Consider the following 19,602-nt stretch of genomic DNA (forward strand, 5'->3'; position numbering starts at 1 on the left):
TCCATAAATAATGGTACTTTTTTTACTTCTTCTCCAATCCTTGTATCTTTTATTTCTTTTTCTTAAATTATTGTACTGGCAGGGACCTCCAAAACAATATTGAGAAGGAAAGGTAGAACATGACATTCTGGATTTCTCATCTTAGAGAGAAAGTTTTAATACTGCACCATTAAATACAATGTTTGCTGTAGGTTCTGTAGAAATCCTTTTTTTGTATTCCTAGCTTGCTCAGGCTAAGCATGAATGCTGAATTTTATCAAATGCTTTTCTGGTACATATTGGTCTATCCATGACTGTTCTTTTGTGCTCTATTGAAGTGGTGAATTACAACAACTGGTTTTTAAATGTTAAACCAATCTTACATTTCTGGAAAAAAATATAAATTGGGTCAAAATATATTATTCCTATAAATTACAGATTTAATTTGATAATGTTATTTAGGATGTTTCATCTACATTAGGGAGTGACAGTGACTATATTTTCCTGCTTCTGTTATGTCCTTTCCAGCTTTTCATGTCAAGATTATAGCTGGCCTTACATAGTAAGTTGTGAAGTGTGTCCATTTTTCTCTTATTCTCTGGAAGAGTCTGTGGATGAAATTTTAGCTTGATAGTTATTTTCTACCCCCATCACTTCAAAGCTACCTTTCCTTTGTCTTGAAACTTCTTGGTTTCTATTGAAAATAAAACAGAATCTGTTTCCGGCAATCCTATACGTGCTCCTTTGAAGGTAATAATTTTTTCTTGCACTACTTTTCAAGTATTTTCTCTTTGATTTTGGCTTTTCATTATTCTACATTACATTTAGGTACAGTTTTCTTTTAATGTTAACTGTACTTGAGATTCATAATGCTTCCTAAATCTGTACCTTAATGTCTTTAATCAAGCTTTAGAGATTTCTCAGTCATTATCTTTTCAAAGATTGCTTCTGCTATATTCTCCCTCTTTTCTCCTCAAACCCTAATCACCTTCCCAACACTATTTTGTTCCAGTTTAAAGATAGAAGATTAAAACTTTTTTAACCTTACTCCCTTTGACAAGGGGGGTCTATATCCTTCATGCATGAAGCTGAGCAAGCTGTGTGGCACAGCTGACCAACAGCATATGCAAATGTGATGTTGTACCACCTACATCGTCAGAGACCAGAAGCTCCCACACTTCCTCTCTCTTGCTCTGGGGAAAAGCAGCAGATGCTGTGTAAGAAGTCCAACTACCCTGAGACTGCCATTCATGGAGAAAGAGAAATGGTGGCCAGTTCCCGAAATTCCAGCCATCCCAGCCCTGGCACCAGATACAGGAGTGCAGAAGTCATCACGGATGTTCCAGCCCCAAGACATGACATGTGGAGAAGAACCAAGGCCCCAAACATACAGACCCAGTGGAGCTACTCCAGCTATCTCTAGCTGTTTGAACAATCCCCTCTGAAGATCAAGACATTGCGGAGCACAGACAAATCAAATCTGATATACCCTGACTGAATTACTAACCTTCAGAACAATGAGTATTAATAAGGTTGTTGTTTTATGCCAGTAAGTTTTTGGGTCATTTGTTCCTACTGGGAAAGGTAATCCTCCAGGAAGGCTCCTAGTGTCCCTGCACATTTTTGCTGGATGTGTGAAGAATGCCAAGCCCTAACCAGTCTTTCCCTGGGCCATTTCTCAGGGTTGTGTTTGCAGCCAGAGGCCTTGAGGGGTAAGCAATCTCTTTCTCTGGGACAAAGAGTAGTATTACTATAAAAGGGGTTAATTCACTCAGCTCATTGTTTCTCAGATGTGATGCAAGCTCACAGTGTGCACACTATGCACATAAATCCCTCTACTTGCCACTGCTATGTTCCAGAAGGACTGACATGATGTTCATGTTGCTTGCTGTGCCATGAATAATAAAGTCCTTTGTCTCTGACCCAAGAGTATCTTCTGCTAATATCCATAAAACAGTAACAGGCTGATTTATTCGTTAGCTTACAAGGTAAAATTCCAGACCCTTCACAATTCTTGAAAGGTACAGGCTGACCAATAGATAACTAGAACATATTCCATGTGTCTTTTCTGTATTTTCTACCTTTTACATCAAGTGTTTCATTCTAAATATTTTCTTCTGACCTATATTCCAACCCACCAATTCTCTCTTCATCTTAAACTTATTTGCTGTTAAAACCATCTCCAATGAGTTCTTATTTAAGGTATGGTATTTTTCAGTTTAGAATTTCCATTTAGTTCTTTTTCACAATTTTCAGTTCTCTACTCAGATTCTCAATTCTGTCTTTTTTTCCCCCTATCAACATAATTATGTTCGGGTATTTTAAAGGTCATGTATAACAAAGCAATTATTAGGATCCCCGGTGTATATTTCTGCTGCCTGTTGTTTTCTTCTTCATTTTTGGTCACATAGTCCCCTTCCACCAAAGACGATTAACAACTACTTCTGGCAGCACTAACATCACAGGTCACCTTAATCTAACCGCTCACTGAGACGTTTTAAAGCTGGGATTTATTTCTAAGGTATAGCCCTTTGGGTCTCTAACTTAAGCACAGAGGTTTATCAGGACAATCCCCCAGCCTTGGTGAGCTATAACCATCTGTTTTTGTTTTTTTGGCCTCAAGTGTCCATCAAAAGCTCTGCTCAGCCTCTCACCCACTTTTTCCCGCATCAGCAGATCCCACTAAGGGGAAAAGTAGCCTGAACTTGCAGGTTCATTTCTGCCTTAACAGCATTCTGATACACTCAAATACATGTCTTTTATATTTTGTCCAGTTTTTCTAATTTTTTAATTGAAGTGTTAATCTAGGTAATTTATCCAACATTAGCAAAAGTGGAACTCCTCCAAAAACAGATTTAATATGTTTAATATTCAACAGTTTTAGGAGTTCTGTTTTTTCCCTTCTATCCATTATGCATCAGAACCAGTGTTTTCAAAATATGCATTCTACAAGCATCTTTCAAGGTTATGTGTATTTTAAAATAAACCCAAAGGATGCACCTAGTTAACTATGAAATACCTTTATATAATGTCATTTGCACAAAAACATTCTATCTAGAGTAATGAAAACAAAACATTTTGAATAAGACAACTTTTGAAAAACATATATTTAAAAAAGAAAAAAAGTATCAAAATAATCTCATATTTAAATTAGAAAGAAGAAATACTATATTCAGCTTTCTTATTTTGATAATTTCCAGTTCTACCTGCCTTTAAATATTTACTAGCATTATTTAGAAATAAACTGTCATTTATTATGACCCAGTATTTTCAAAACATTCTCCATATAATACAGTTTTTTCTTATATTCTTCTTCCTTTGGAATATTATGTAATTTTATGAAGATCTGAAGTTTACTGAAAGTCTTAGAGAAATACTGTGTCTGCGAACACTTACCATGAAAAATACGAAAATCAATATACGGGTGAGAACCTCTTCTTTCTGATTCAAATCCTGCTCGACTCCTTACGCGTACATCTCCTGAACAGAATCAGGAAAAAAATGTAAGTTTAGCAGGCTGCCGTTGGGAAGAAGCTCTCACATGCAACAAAGGTCTATGCGGTATACTCAAAAGTAAAGGCCCACTAATGACATACATGGACTAAGGAGTTAAGAGCTGATTTATTTGAGGAGGGTTACAAATTTTTGGTACTGAGTTGTAAGGCTACATGAGGAGTTTTTTGTTTTTTGTTTTGGTTTTAACCTCCTACGTAATTAAAATCTGTATTTTAAAGTCATCGTCTGAAAGACGACTCAAGTATATGATAATCCAACCTCACATCTTATTACTCACATGGAATTAAAAAAAAGTCTCAGCACAAAACTTCAAAAAAAGCCACAGCAAAAAGCAAATATTTACTAAGTGTCTACTCTGTGCCTAGTACTATACTATAAAAGATATAAAGAAATAGAAAACATATTAATTATTCTCAAGCAGCTTACAATTCTTTAAATGTATGGAAAATTAAAATATTAAAGATGTTGTCAGAAATGTTTAATTTGATTCAGCTTCTCTTTTCTCATTGACAGTGGATATACTCGAGGTCTTTAGTTGGGTCTTAAACTTTGGTGGTTGTAAGCTCAGTATTGTTTCTCCATGTATCCATATGACTTTTAGATCTACTCCATACAGCAACACAAGCACTGCAATCTTGGGCCAGGCACTCTTTTTGTGTCTTATAGGCATTATTTTATTTAATTCTCTAACCAACTCTGAGAGACAGGAATCTTAACCCCCATTTTACAGATGCAAGAACAGACATCTGAGACGTTAACAAGCATGCCGATGGCACATAGCTAGCGTAAAGATGAGTCTGGATTTAAATCTAGCTCTGTGGGCTCCAAGGCAGCACCTTTCCCACCAGACTTCCACAGCCTCCAAGTTCAGAACCTTTAAGTCTTCAGTCCCTATCCCTTGCTCTAGCAATTCTGTTTGCCTGAAGGCTTTCCAGCTTACTCTTCTTTCAAGGAGCATGTCATCCACCATTGAGTCCAACCCACAATGATTAACCACTTTTCTCATGTGAAGATTTTTTCACTCTGCACCAAATGTTTACTGAGCACTCACTACATGTCAGGAACGCAGCAGTGAGCAAAACACATAAGGCCTTCATGTAGCCTATTCTTTCATGGAGTGAGACAGGTAACAAAACAAGTAAGTAAGTTCATTCTATGGAAGATGGCAGTAAGTAACCTGGAGGAAACGAAAGCAAGGTGAGAGAAACAGGGAGGGAGGGGCAGGGGAGAAGTGACGTGTTAGTGACATCACAGGAGACCCCAGCGTAAAGGAGGCATTGGAACAGAGACCTGAAGGCAGTCAGGCAGTGAGCCACAAGGCTATCTGGAGGAAGAGGTTTCCAGGCACAAGGAAGAACAAGTACAAATACCCTGAGATGGGAGCATACTTGGCATGTTCAAGGACAGGCAAAGAGGCCTGCAAGGCTGGAATGAGATAAATGAGGGAAACTGGTAAGAAGCGAGGTCAGAGAAGGTGTAGAGTCACATCATGTTGGACCTTCATAATAGGTCTGGCTATCACTCTAAGATAGAAAACTTTTGGAAGATTCTAGACAGAGGAGTGAGACTGATTTAACATATGTCCGAAAAGGTTCACTCTGGCTGGATAGACTAGAATCAAGGAGACACAAAGGAAGATGCAGGGAGACCTGTCAAGGAGTGAGTGCATTAAGCGAGGCAACCACTATGGCTGGGGTTGGAGGGTATGGCGATATGGGGGGGTGTTGGTCAAGAGGCACAAGGTCTCAGTTATGCAAGGTAAGTTCTGGAGATCTAATGTGCAACAATGTGACTACAGCTAACAATAAAAACCAAGTAAATGTGGTTTAGATAGGGATGGCAACAGCACTGGGGTGGTGAAATTCTGGATATATTTTGAAGGTAGAAGGCAAGAAGATTTGTTGATGAAGTAGACAGAGTAAATAAGAAATTAGAGTCAAGAATGATTCCAAGGTTTCTGATCTGACAACCGGAAGAAAGGAGTTAACATTTTCTGACATGACAAAAGAATGCAAGATGAACAGACTTGGGGAACACAAATCTTTTAACAGATATGTTAAATGAGGGGTACCCATAATACACCCGAGTGGAGACATTCTAGAGAGTCAAGAAAACATGAGTCTAAAGCCCTGTTTTAAAGAGAGCAGAATACTGACTTGTCTGTAGAACGGGACAGAGACAGCAAAGAAAAGGCTGAACATTCCTGTGAGGAAAATATGTGCTAGAGCAGAACGGAGCTGAAGCAGGTAAGATGCACAGAGTAAATTCAAGAAGGAAAACGGGAAGAAGAGCAAAAACAGCAAGAAGAGCAAGGAGAACATGTAGGCTTAAGAGTAAGAGAAGGAGTTAGGGAAACAGGCAAGAAGAAAAATACCCCCAAAGTAGGTGAAGAATAAGGATGACTCAAAAGCACAGAAACTGAGCACGGAATTCTGAGCATATGTAAGTAGTCACGGAAGATCCTCTAAGAAAGGATGAGTAAAGGGGACTATCAGAATCTTAACAATACATTTTTAACAATATGTATTAAAGTACAAGGGATCAAGGACTGCATGGAAGAGGAGGAAAATCTGGCAAAGAGAGGCACAGAGAAAGAAAATCACATACATACATAACAAATTCGTTTTACCCTATGGATTTGAGTAATACATTAAAAATTTAAGACCCGAGACTAGGGAGAAGACAAATGGTCTTCTGGCCAGCCAACTGAGAACAAACACATCCAGCGACAGGACTACGTGAACAGGTATGTCACGGTCTCTCTGTATCCATGTTACTATGGACATCTGTTCAGTATTCAGGAACTCCACAAATTTAAGATACTTCTTATGAAGAATATTCAGAATACAACCTAAAATTGTGTGCTAATGACAGTCACAGTTATTACGCCAGAGATTTCTCAATTACCTATAATTCTATAATGCCTCTCTTTATTCACATCACATTAATTTTGGTTTCTAGACTCTACACTGCAAAGTAACAGAACATTCCTGCTGCAAACATTGACGAAAAGCTACCTAACAAAAGTTGTCTCAATCTGAAATAACAGTAGATGATAACAAAATTAACTGATATTGGTACAAAATAAATAATGCTTACCTAGCATACGAATGTACAATGCGGTCTGATCAGAGCTGTCATAGGAAATAGCTCCCCGCCTCTAGAAAAAAACCATACACACATTTTAATGCATGACAATTAAATGTGTTATAATATTCAATTCAACAAACATGTATTTATCATTATTTGTGAAGCACCATGCAAGAGAAGTTGGATATACAAAATGAAATTAATATGTATCTGCTCTCAAAGTCTCTAGTGTAAGGAAGACAAAAAATTATAAAACAATATGATTAAGCACTACCTTAAAAGTGGATACAGAGTGAGGGACATGCAGTGGGTAGAAATTTAATGTCAGAGTGTATCAGACAAGCCCACTTAGGGAGAGACCTGAAGAGCTAGATAGACTCGACAAAGAGATATGGTTCAACTACTTCACTATTCCTTTCATTTAAACCTGAATGAGTAAGCAAACAAGAATCATGAGACATTTGTAGAAATCCATTAGCTAAAAATAAATGGAAGAAAGTGAAAAACCCAAATGGCCCAGAGGCTAGGAAAAAATAAGAGAATTTTAAAAAATGTAATTAGTGAACTCGAAGAAATTTGAGAAGACACTGAATCTAGAAAACAAAAAATTGTGTGCCACCAAAAGAGAACAGATTTAAAGATACATTTTGTGCCTAAAAATAAACAGATATTAAAAGTATCTTGCAACATTATTCTTAACAGCCCCAACTGGAAGCAACCCAAAGGTCCATCAACCAATGAAAGTATAAATAAAATGTGGTGTAGACGTACAGTGCAGCTCAGTATTCAATATTCAGTAGTATTCAGACATGAAAAGGAATGAAGTGCTGACAGATGCTACACTGCAGCTGAACCTTGAGAAGAGCACATTGAGTGAAGGAGCCGGTCACAAAGGACCATATAACATACCGTTCCACTTATATGAAATATTCCAAATAGGCAAATCCACAGAGACAGAAAATAGACTGGTGGCTGCTGAGAGTTAGAAGGGTTGATGGGAAATGGAGAGTGCATGCTGATGGGTACAGGGTTTTTATCCGCAACGAGGAAAGCATTCTCAAATTAATGGTGATAATCATCGCACAACTCTGTGAATATACCAAAAATCACTGCACTGTACCCTTTAAATGGGCGAATTGTGTGGTATATGAATTATATCTCAATAAAGCTATTATGAGAAATAACAAGTATTGTAAATATTTAAAATATAATTTCTAAAACAAACAAAACTTTGTACAAGCTAAAATACCCTCAACATGTTCTGCCAACTCTACCTCCACACTCATCTCTTGTCCTCCATCTCCACGTCTTCATTCTGTCTCAGAGAATAGCATATCTCGCCTGCACTCCTACAATGGGCTGCTGACTGGTTCTCCTGCTGCCTCTCTTGGCTCCCAGTCCACTCTTCACAGACGCAAGAGTGAACAGAACATTTCAGCTACTGCTCAAAATCTTCCCATGGCCCCCACTATGCCTGGAGTAAAGCCCACACACCAAGCTCTCAGTGATCTGCCTAACTCTTAGGACTCAGGTTCTACCGACCTCTTCTCACCATGAAGACCAGCCACCCTGGCCTCCTTGCCTCTCCTCAATTATGCCAAACATGCAGCCTTTACACTTGCTCCCCTGTCCAGGGTCACTGCATCACTGTCTCCTTCTTAGGTTCCAGATGAAATGTCGTCTCTTCAGAGAGGCATTCCCAGGCTACCAGATCTAAAGTCACCTGAGACTCAGCCTCTTCCACTGCTTCCTACCCTGTACACATGTGCTCTGCATGGCACACAACTGATGTTTTCTTGTTTGCTTGTTCTAAAACAAAAGCTCCACAAGAGCAGGAACCATGTTTGGCTTACTCACCGCTGCACTCTTGGTCCCTTAAACAGCAGCAATTATTTAGTAGATTTTAAATAAATATTTGCTAAATAAATGACTGAATGCATTTACTGTAATTAATGAATAATAATTTACAAACTAAGTTGATAAATTAATGAATAACAGAACTGATAAAAAGACGAACTAAAACACAACATTGTAAATCAGCTACATAGATCACAACAACAACAACAAGACAAAAAATCTAGAAGATAAAATTAACCAAATCTCTTATTAGAATCTAACCTCTGTGGGGGCAGCAGGGACTTCATTCAATGCTGCATCCCCAGATCTAGAATAAATCCCAACATTCAGAATAGTGCCTAGCACAAAGAAAGTGATTATTAGTTGAATAAGCAGGCAAGCAAATTCTTACAAAATAAAAAAGAGAACTAGTGCCTTGAGCTATATTAATAAAGTAGACTGACACTACAAAGAAATAGATAAATAGTCTATAAAGAATTTAGAATCAAATCCAAGAATATACAGTAATTTTGTATACGATAAATATAGGATTTTAAATCTGTGGGGATTTATTTTTATTTAACTAAAAATGTTATATTAAGTGGTTGCTATCTGGAAAAACATAAAGCTGTATTATTATCATCCTACTTCAAAATAAATCACACATGGAAAAAAATTTTACTGTAAAAAATTAAAGCATGAAAACATTAGAAAGCATGACTGTATTAAAAAAAAATTTTATAGGAAAGTCCTTTCTAACTGTTCTAAAAAATTCAGAAGTCATGAAAAACAAGTCAATTTGGCCACAAAAAAGTTAAATTATGTATGGCAAAATATATCATAAATATAGACAAAAGACAAAAGTCAAACCAAGAAAATGAGTTTAACAGATATGAGGAAGAGCTCATTTTTCCCTACTACAGCTAAAAATGAATGGAAAAAAAAAAGTGCTTCACAAAACAATTAGAAAATGATGAATAACGGTGTAGAAAAACAGGTAGGACATAAACACTATTCACAGGAAAAGAAATCATACACTAATAAATACAAAAAATATGCTAGAGTTCAGTAGCAAAAGAAACACATATTAAAACAACAAGTGGCACTTTTACATATCAGATTAATGATCTTGTTTCCTCACAAAACTCTGGCATGAGATTTATAACTCAACATACACCTAGAAATCTCAAGGAAAAAGTCATGTTTTGTACTATTATTATAAAGAAAATTTACTATGTTTAAAGCCCTCATTTGGATTTAGTATGCAGAACTCTTCAAATCATTATTAACTCCATAATGCTTATCATGTAAGAAAAACATCAAACTCCTATACAATTTCATGTATCCTTTTTTTTTTTAACATGTATTTGTTTTCATATTCTTTTCCACCATAGGTCACTACAAGATATTGAATACAGTTCCCTGTGCTATACAGTATGAATTTGTTGTTTATCTATTTTATATATATTAGTATCTGCAAATCTTGAATTCCCAATTTATCCCTTCCCACCCCCTTCCCCTCAGTAACTGTAAGTTTGTTTTCTATGTCTGTGAGTCTGTTTCTGTTTTGTAAATAAGTTTGTTTGGCTTTTCTTAGATTCCACATATAAGTGGTACCATACAGTATTTCTCTTTCTATTTCTGGCTTACTTCACTTAGAATGACAATCTCCAGGTCCATCCATGCTGCTGCAAATGGCATGATTTTATTAATTTTTATGGCTGAGTAGTATTTCATTATATAAATATACCACAACTTCTTTATCCAGTCATCTGTTGATGGACATTTAGGTTGTTTCCATGTCTTGGCTCTTGTAAACAGTGCTGCTATGAACTTTGGGGTACATGTATATTTTTGAAATGAGGTTCCTTCTGGATATGTGCCCAGGACAGGGACTGCTGGATCATATGGTAAGTCTATTTTAGTCTTTTGAGGAATCTCCATACTGTTTTCCATAACGGCTACACCAAACTACATACCCACCAACAGTGTAGGGGGGTTCCGGATTTCATGTATCCTTAAACAAACAAAGAAAAAGCCCCAACAGATTATGAAATATAAAAGGAACACAAGTTTCAAGCAAAAATAAAATCCTAAATTTCAACACTGGTTGCCTCCAAGGAGGCTGAGGAACACAGGGGCAGGAGGAGGACTTTTCAAAGAATATCTTTGGAATTTTATAGCATGTGTAGTTATTATACATTCACAAAATAAATCAACTAAACTTAAAAAGCAGAGCAAGAATCTACTACAAAGAAATCTGCAAAGAAATGGATGATCTCAAATCCCAAGGGACTAAAGTATACAGAATATACTCCTGGCAGCATCATGCTTAATAAAGTTAAAGTGTCTTCCACCAACAGAATTCCCTAAGCCTCCTGTAGTGTTTCATGGTAAACTACTTATTCTGCAGCAAACAGCCACTGTAATCACTTGGTATTAAAAGGCACCACTCACACCTGCTGTCCCATCCCCACCCCCAAGATATCTAGCTTATTAGATTACAAGCCTTTCCTTAAAATACCGTATTAGAGGAAAACCTGGTAGCCTGGAGAGCACATATGTGGAAATAAATATTTCTATCAGCCAAATCATATTCATGAAATCATAGATATGATTATGTACCAGCTTATCATGGTCAATACCTGTCAACCTGCTAGTATCCAATCACAATCTGGGTAAACAGCTTGTTGAAATAAATTTTAGCCTGCTGTCGTAATAGTCCTCTTTAGGAGAGGGGATGTCTTCTTTTCAATGTAGGAGGGGTTATTTACCAAAACAGCCACTAATCAGAAAGGTACACTCTCATTTATCACCTTAAGGATTAAGAAAGATTGACTAATATCAGTTCTTTGTTAAATAAAACAGTACAAATCAAAAACTGGGTAATGAACATAATCTAGATTATAACCATTACATACTGAATTTATTTTAAGGTAATCACCGTAGATTTATCTGCAGAGGCACAAACTTATATATTAAAATAATAGGGTCTGTATTTAGTTAATCATAATAAAAACTTGGCAAAAGGGCAGTATTTAATTTTAAACAGGTATTAACAAATTATTTAGGGTTGTGCAAAAGTATTCAAGTTATTCTATTCATTACTAATTTAAGTAAGTCTGGTCCACAAATATTTAGCTTAAATGCTATCATTTAGACAAAATTTAACTCTAATGGAATAAATCCAAATGAAACAAAAAAAATTTTTTAAACAATGGACTTTGAAAAATATATATCCAAACCCATCAACAAATGCATCCTGAGTGGTAATTCACTCATTTACTGCCTCACAGATCAAGAGTAAAATGAACATGACTGAACTGTCTCACTGAGCTGTCTAGGTTGAATAATCTGAAGTAACTCATTTCAGAAAAATACACTATAAATTATGAATTATAACAATAAAAATTTTGTTTCCATGTTAGAATGAAAATGATATTTTAATTTTTTAATTGATGTATAGTTAATTTACAATTTTGTGTTAGTTTCAGGTGTACAGCAAAGTGATTTGGTTATACATATATATGTATATATCTATATTTTCCATTATAATTTATTATATAAGACATTGAATATATAGTTCTCTATGTCACACAGTAAATCCTTGCTGTTTATCTATTTTATATATGGTAGTGTGCACCATATTCTGAAAAATAATTATACGTGCTTTACACACCAAGGCTGTAGCACAGACTTGACATATTTTTTTTAATGTTATCGTTTGAAAAGCTATATACCAGCAAAATTCTATTTTTAATAAAGACAGCAAGACAAAATTACTTAAAATCCCTTGTCACGCTGTCAGTCATAAAACACTCTGAGCTATCATCCCTACTCCGTCATCACCTTTCCAGTGAATGGAAATAACTGAGAAGCTCCTACTCGTGACTTTTCTAATTTAGCCATCCTGGGAACAGCTTGTAAAGCAAACTAGCATAGGTCAAAACATGGGCGAGCCTGAGCTAATCAAAAACTGACAGCCGCAGCATAAACAAGTTAAACTGTAAGGTTCCAAAGGGTCCTCTGCCACGCGGACAGGAGATCCAAGCGCCTCCGTGAGACCCTCACCTCAAATCAGGGCGACTCACTCTTCCACAAAAAGTCTGACTTACAAGGTAAATGATAAAAGGCATAAAAATTGTTCTTGATATTAGTTAATACATAACTTTTAAAGACACATTTTAAAACTGAGCAAAGATATTTTAAGTGCTATTGTTTTCATTTTGTTCAAGTTTCCACTAAAATGATCTCCTGTGCAAAAGCGTGTGTATTTCCCTTACATGGTGAAGTAATCACATAGCAACAACTTGCTGAGGTCCTACTCTGTGCCAAAAAATCTTCCAGGCACTGTCATACAAAATCTCATTTAATCCGCACAAAACCTCTGTGAGGTAGATTTTATTGGCCCTGTTTTGCAGATTAGTAAACTGATGGTCACAGGCCTTAAACACAGTAGCGCTAAATAGATTTTTGGGTAACACTACCAAAAAATAGTAACATACTACAAAAGATGAAGCCCACAATTCTGAAAGCAGTTTTCCAGTTAAATGAACTTTTGGCTGGAAAACGCATGTTTCAGAGCCTACCCAAGTACTGCCTCACCCTTCCGTATCAAACAACATACTTTTTTAAAAAATCACAAATTTAAAATATCAGCACTCTTTTTGTTTAAAATTTCACTTAAAATTTTTGGTGGTGATAAAAAAAAAAGTCTGTAAAAACATCCACAATTCAACTAATGCATTATTAATATTAACTTGACCTTCATTCAATAACTTGGAAAAGCTAATCCTTTAAAAACAATGAGTAAATAGGTGTCAGTACAACAAAATTCTTAACTTATAAAACACAGGATTTTTTGAAATTTGAGTACATTGTTTTTCTTTAAGAGATTTCTTCAATCATATTCACTAGGAAAGCAGGACTGCGTCAACTAAGAGACAATCATGCTTAAAACAATATGGTTAAATCAGAAAAATTACATTATCGGGGATTAAAAACCTCATTTGAAAAGGAAATTGACTTTACAGGAGCTTTTGTGTTGCTTAGCAAATAGTGATGCTCTTATACATTTTATGTTAACACTGATACTTCTCAATTTCTTAATATAGGAAGAAAAAAGCTGCACAGTGGATGGAAGATACAATCATTTTTACGCAAGTACAGAAAAAAATAAGTTCAAGTAGTATAATCTTAAGTATTTCCTACTGTAGACTCTCATCCAAGTGGCAAACGGCAAGCATTCTATCAAGCATTTCTTAAGTCCAGTATTTGGAATCCAAATTAAAAAACAAGATATATAATAATCTTACTTTCTTATTCAATATAAGTTACGAAAACATTTCAGTTGCAGCAAGACCTTAAGAACATGACAGAGGGTGGTATTTAGTTTTTAAATTATTTATAATTGTGTAGAAATCCTCAATAATTATACTTTGATAAGCAACAGTAAATTCTATACCTCCAGAAGAGAATGTTTAAAATCTGTACACCAACAGTCTACATTAATAATTTTACAATCTTGAAAGTTGAACTTCTTTAATCATAAAATCTTCTTTAAAGGAATGCTACTGAGGAAAGCTACTATGACACCAAGGAATGATACCATAAGAAGCCCTTAAAGAGAAGTAAGGCGGGAGAAGAAATAAAAACTACACGCAGTATTCTCTTAAGCTTTTCAACTGACAGGTAAAACACATAGCTCTTTTAATCAAGGAAATAAAAACTGAAGCAAAAGGAGAAGAAACTCAACTAGCAACTTCACTCCTACCAAATATACAAACTAAAGATTAACGTCACGATCCTAAAAATAAAGATGGCCTACCTTTGAGGCGATCCACTTGATGAGAACCAAGGCCAGACACCAGATCAATGTAATTCCCATTGGATTAATGGAAAGCCCGCTGCAAAATCTCCCTCCCCTCCAGCGAGCAACAAGCAAGGAAGATTTGTTAGGAGTCTGACAATAACCAGCTGTCCCGAGGCAGAGGAGAGGGGACACTGCCTGCCTGCCTGGAACCTCACGCAGCTGCCTTCAAACAAGGATCACCTGACTCTTGTGGGAAGGCGCTGCCAGCCAGCCTTCCTCCCCGGCCCGTGTTCAGTGCCACAGCCCATGGCTGGGGCAGGAGAGGGGCAGGACCTCTGGGAGAGGAGAGGAAAAATCTCAGCGAGTGCTGACCTAACAGTCTCACCAAATGGAGACGAACGAGGTCTCAGGCCAGCCCCAAGCACATCCACAACCTTAAGACTAGAGACTTTCAAGAAATGTTTGGCAGTACTAAAAACTTCCTCATTTCTTCCACATAGACCAGCTTCATAGGTGTTAACACCCTGGCATTTAAAAATATGAATGCATTTTATTCCATCTTTTCAATGTTTAATACTGAATTTGTTCAACTTTTTATTTCCTTTAGAGTAGAATTGCTTTATGAATGCTAGAGGCTTTACAGACATTGCACTGTTTAACATTGTAATTCACTAACTTCGGACTTATTGACAAAGGCCTGTCCAACCATGCATTTTCAAGCCCTGATTTGCAACTCGACTTAAATGACAATGTTTCTGTTCCATGTCTAGTTCTTCTCTTGGCTGTGAGCGAGCTCTGTGATAGCCAAGTGGGCCCATACTCATCCATCTTCACCATCTCTCACAGCAGCCGGCAGAGGCACAGCCCTTCAGGAAACTTTCATGCAAGCATTCAGCAAATACTCATTAAAATGGAACTATGTACCAGGCCCTGTGCTAGATGCCAGGAGTGTAACCTTATAAAACTAGAAACGGCTCCAGCCCTCCAAAGCTTAGTTTTGTCAGAGTCTACATTAATCAAAGTCTGCAAGTAAATACAAAATTGCAACTGTAACAAGTAAAATGGATCTGAGACAGGAACTGCCAACAAAGCCTGGTTCTGAGCTGGTGAAAAAGCAAGGGGCTTCTTCCCAGGGCCCTGAAATGTCCCTGAGCTGAAATGGAAGAGCAGGAACATGAGGATCGGAAGAATGATCTGCATGTCACGACAAAGCATGATGGCCGGGGCGCAGACAAACCAAGCGCGGTGAGAAGATACAGGAAGAGCAGAGGAGGCGGAGTGCAGGAGGGCAGCCGGGAGGCCACTGCGGAGGTCCAGGAGAGAGAGGACGGCAGGGGAGGCTAGGGGGTGGGGAGGAAGAGAGGGCCAGCTGGGAAACACTCAAGAGGAGACAGGACTGTGTCATAGAGAGACAAAGTCACCTGCCTCATGACGGTACCCGCATGACAGTTCTAAAATACGTGAAAACAGCCCCAACAGTTCAAATACCAACGCTGTTTTCATTATCCAATCTCAATACAGAGTTTACTTAAAAGAATAGTTAATTCTAGACCTGTCAAAATGAGGCATAAATTCAATTTTCAGGTCCAAATCAAAATTTTTCTAAATTCAAACTATACATTAAACACATGGCTGTTCATTTCCCACTAGACCTTACATGGCATCTCTTCTTCCTACTGAACTAATAAGCTGTAATGCCAAGCCCTGCACAAACGGAGATAACTTTTTTAGTTTGTCATGAAACTAGGTGTGACATGAGGTTGAGGTTGTCAGGGTTTTGGATTACTCTCTGGGTTCCAGCAGACTCCAAGGATTCCCAGGAACAGGACAGAGCAGCGAGTGTACATCAGCTCCATCCTCAGGAGAACTGCTGGTGGTCATCATTCATTATTTGTCACGCTAGCCCGGGTTACACACTCCAAATTAGCCCACACCTTGATGCTCAGCCCAGAAATACTTCTCATCCTCACAGTCTCCTGCCAATCAGTTGCTCAAAAAGTCAAGTTCTGACATGCAAATACGATACTGCTATTTTTGGTACAACAGTTAAATATTTTTAGATGTCTTTTTGGTTAATGGTAAGGTCAAGAATCTGTACTTGCTTTTCTTCTAAACGAGAAGGACTGGACAAGGGAAGAGGGAAAGAATCAGAAGTGAGACACAGAAGGGAAAAAAGTAGGAAAGTCAGTACCCAAAGTTCACTCACTTAAAATGAGCTTCTGTCGAGATTATTTCTATCATCACAAAACACTACTGGGTTTGGAATCAAGAGCCTGGGTTTATGTTCCAGCTGAACTGCCAAGAGCTGAGTGACCCTGGGCAAGTCCACCTGTGTGGGCCTTCCTTTCCTCCCTTCACAGGCATTAAATAACATCTGTAAACGAACACCTGGCTCATAGCAGGCTTGCAATAAATTTTAGCCAAATCCAAACGAAATAATTAAGACCAAAGAATGATAAATGACCTAACCAATCCAGTTCCACTCCAGCTCTGGGCTTAACTGAAATCACATGGCCCATGAGGGACCTTGTGCTGTGTTTGCCCAGTGCCCTGAGAACCTTTTCTGATCCCTGGGAGGCGAAGGTCTTGGCTTTCTGTTTTCATACCAGTGAACAGGTTGGCTCCCTAAAATGGGATTCCCCCAGCGTCCTCTTAAATTTCTACTATATGTCTGACAGAAATACAGAGGTAATCAAGACATAGTCCTCCCAGATCACAAAATTTCCTATTTGAATAGTAATAGCTGGTGAGTTTATACCTAAAAGCATAGTTTCTTTATTGCTGATGACACATTTACATCACTCAAATCTGACAAAAATCTCAGGCAATGCAGTTTTTCCTTAAAACACTACATTTACCTTTCTTAATGGTGTGAACATAATGGCTTTAAAATGTTTTCTTATTTTGAGATACGAAATATTTACCACTAACTTATCTGGATAAATTACAAGGCTTCCCTTAATAAATGAATCTCAATAAGATGAAACAGAAACAAAAGCTTGTCAAATTATATTAATACTTCTTTAAAATATTATGTTTATTTCTTAGAAAATATCCTAAAATTAAATCTTTCCAAATCAAATCATACAATTTTTATCCCATGAAGAAGTAAATGCCTCTTTCACACTAACAATAAATGCATTCTTTCATGACATTAACTTTTCTCACCTGTCTCAAAGCCTTAGTGAAACATGGCAGGGGAATCAAAAAAAAAAAAAAAATCACTTGACTATACTAGAAAAATTAATGCACAGGATCCAGTTAAACTTTTGATAACAGAATTTGATACTATAAGAAAAAAAGTACAAAACTCTACCTTTCTAGGACTTATAAGGCTAGTATCTGAAAAGTCAGGACATTAAAAGCAGATCTCACTATTTTAGGAGCATAATCAATAGAAAGAAAAGGTACAGCTTTGATCACTGTGTCTTAGAGAAGTAATCCAAGTGCAAATTTTATCCCTGGACTCTCGGCCACTCACAGGACACCTGTCAATCTTGGCAATAGCCTTTAGCTATCCATACAGAGACTCAGCATGTCCTTCTCTTGACCAAATTAGGCTAACCTTCATCTGCATTGACATCAGCGTCTATAATTTTGGAATCTCGTTGACAGAAATAGCCTATCCCAGAGTTCTTTATATAAATGTAGTGTTCATTGGAAACCATAACCAAATTTATAATAGCAAAATGTGAATACTGTAGTCAAAACACTCTAGTTGTGCTTTTATCATTTTGAATTCCAGTTAATTTTAATAACAAGTAATAAATGAGGGCAGGTTTTTATTTCTTTTACTAAAAACTACATGTCAGGGCTTATTATTTTTCAAATGTATGAATTTCAAGAGCTATGAAACTGATAAAAAATTGAGTTTTGATAACCAACAAAAATTATTTTAAAACTATGGTAACATGGGAGTTTCACCAGTTAATTAAGGCCTTTGTGTCACACTGATTTAGACTTCTGAAATAAGTTTTCTGTTATATAGTATCTCAGTATTTGGTGGCAACAGACATGTGATTGATTGGTCCTAGTATGAAGGAAGTAATAAAAACACCTTGGTATTTTATACATATCCACATCTTTTTGTCCAGAAAACTACATCTTATGACATTAAAAGAACTTACATTTTTAAAAATTATGGAAAAGTAAAAATGGTCACAATTTCCAGAAGGTAAACAAACCAACAAACAAAAAGTACTGGTATAGATTCCACAACTGTACAGTTTAACTTAGGCTGCTAGTATATAAGAGCAGGAGGATGTCACAGACACGGGACACCTTAATTTCAGCAAGGCTGCACACACAGAGCAGTGAGAGCCCCTACCACAGTTAGGTTGACTCCTAGCTGACTATACAAACATAAGCAGAGATTACGTACTTGATATCCAACTAGTGGAAGAATTCTAAGGTAGCTAATAGAACTCTATACTAGACTTTGTCTAGTGTTCTGCAGTTTATTTATTGGGGTGCAGATCAGACTAATGCATATCAAATCTGTATATAAAACACAAAGTGTAAACCACCATGCTTAATTACAAAATAACTTAAAAAGAATAAAGTATAAATTTTTATATAAAATAAACTGTATGCATACAGAACAATGGAAGTGGTGTTTAAATCATTTTCCTTAGGGAAAAAAAAAGCCAAAATGTTTAAGGTAATAAGAGACAAATAAGGCAATCTTAGGAAGCACTGAGAGTCAGATAAACATCCAAATCAAGGATGCTCCAATATTCTCAATACAGGCCACATTTATAAGACTGAATTCAGCTCTGAATATTACACTGAGAGATGCATACATACATCACATTTTTAATGCAAATAAGGATAATATATAAAGAATAGCTTTATGAACTGAGATGCTTTAGGCAAAGAAATAAAAACAGGGTGTTAAACTGCTCTAAGATAAAGTAAGCTAAGGAGTTTAGCTTTATTCTGTGTAATTACAGGTGGAAGTAGAACCAATGGGCAGAAATTTGTGGGAAATAGAATCTGACTCAATATTACTTACTAAGAACTTTCTACAACTTCTAAGAACTGTCTACAATTAGAACCATGGAAATTGAAAGAAGCCGCCTCAGACTAGCCTCTGTCAAGGAGGTTGTGAGGCAGGCTAGAACAAAGGACCTTTGAGGTCTTCCGCCAGTTCTAGGATTTCACATTACTGTAACTGACTCAATTTAAATATCAGAGAAGTCTTTCTAAGAAAGCTACTGTTATTAAAGGCTCTTCAATTGGAAATGCATCCCCCATCATACCCCACTCATCTAGCCATACTGACTTCCTCGAGGCCACTAGAACAACAAAGCGGTTACTGATACTTACCTCAAGATACTTTCCGAATGAGAACTACTTGTAGGCAAGGA

The 19,602-nt window shown here is 36.8% G+C and overlaps 1 protein-coding gene across 7 annotated transcripts in view; it reads right to left on the minus strand.

The window, feature by feature from the left end:
* PDE7A (phosphodiesterase 7A) overlaps positions 1-19,602 on the minus strand; it is a 303,765-nt gene that overhangs the window by 42,769 nt on the left and 241,394 nt on the right. For 6 of the 7 annotated variants that reach the window (XR_012503184.1, XM_074354959.1, XM_074354958.1 and 3 more), the window contains 2 exons: positions 6,595-6,655; positions 3,376-3,459 (listed from right to left, as the gene is read on the minus strand). Coding sequence is in view for 6 of the 7 variants with exons in the window: in XM_074354955.1 (XP_074211056.1) it covers positions 3,376-3,459; positions 6,595-6,655 (145 nt within the window). In the remaining variant the exon portion in view is untranslated. Of the gene's footprint in view, positions 1-3,375; positions 3,460-6,594; positions 6,656-14,248; positions 14,456-19,602 lie in introns of those variants that run through there. The other variant, XM_010970656.3, reaches the window with a different exon arrangement.

This window comes from Camelus bactrianus, chromosome 29 (genome assembly GCF_048773025.1).
Source record: "Camelus bactrianus isolate YW-2024 breed Bactrian camel chromosome 29, ASM4877302v1, whole genome shotgun sequence".
In the NCBI taxonomy this organism is placed as follows: domain Eukaryota; kingdom Metazoa; phylum Chordata; class Mammalia; order Artiodactyla; family Camelidae; genus Camelus; species Camelus bactrianus.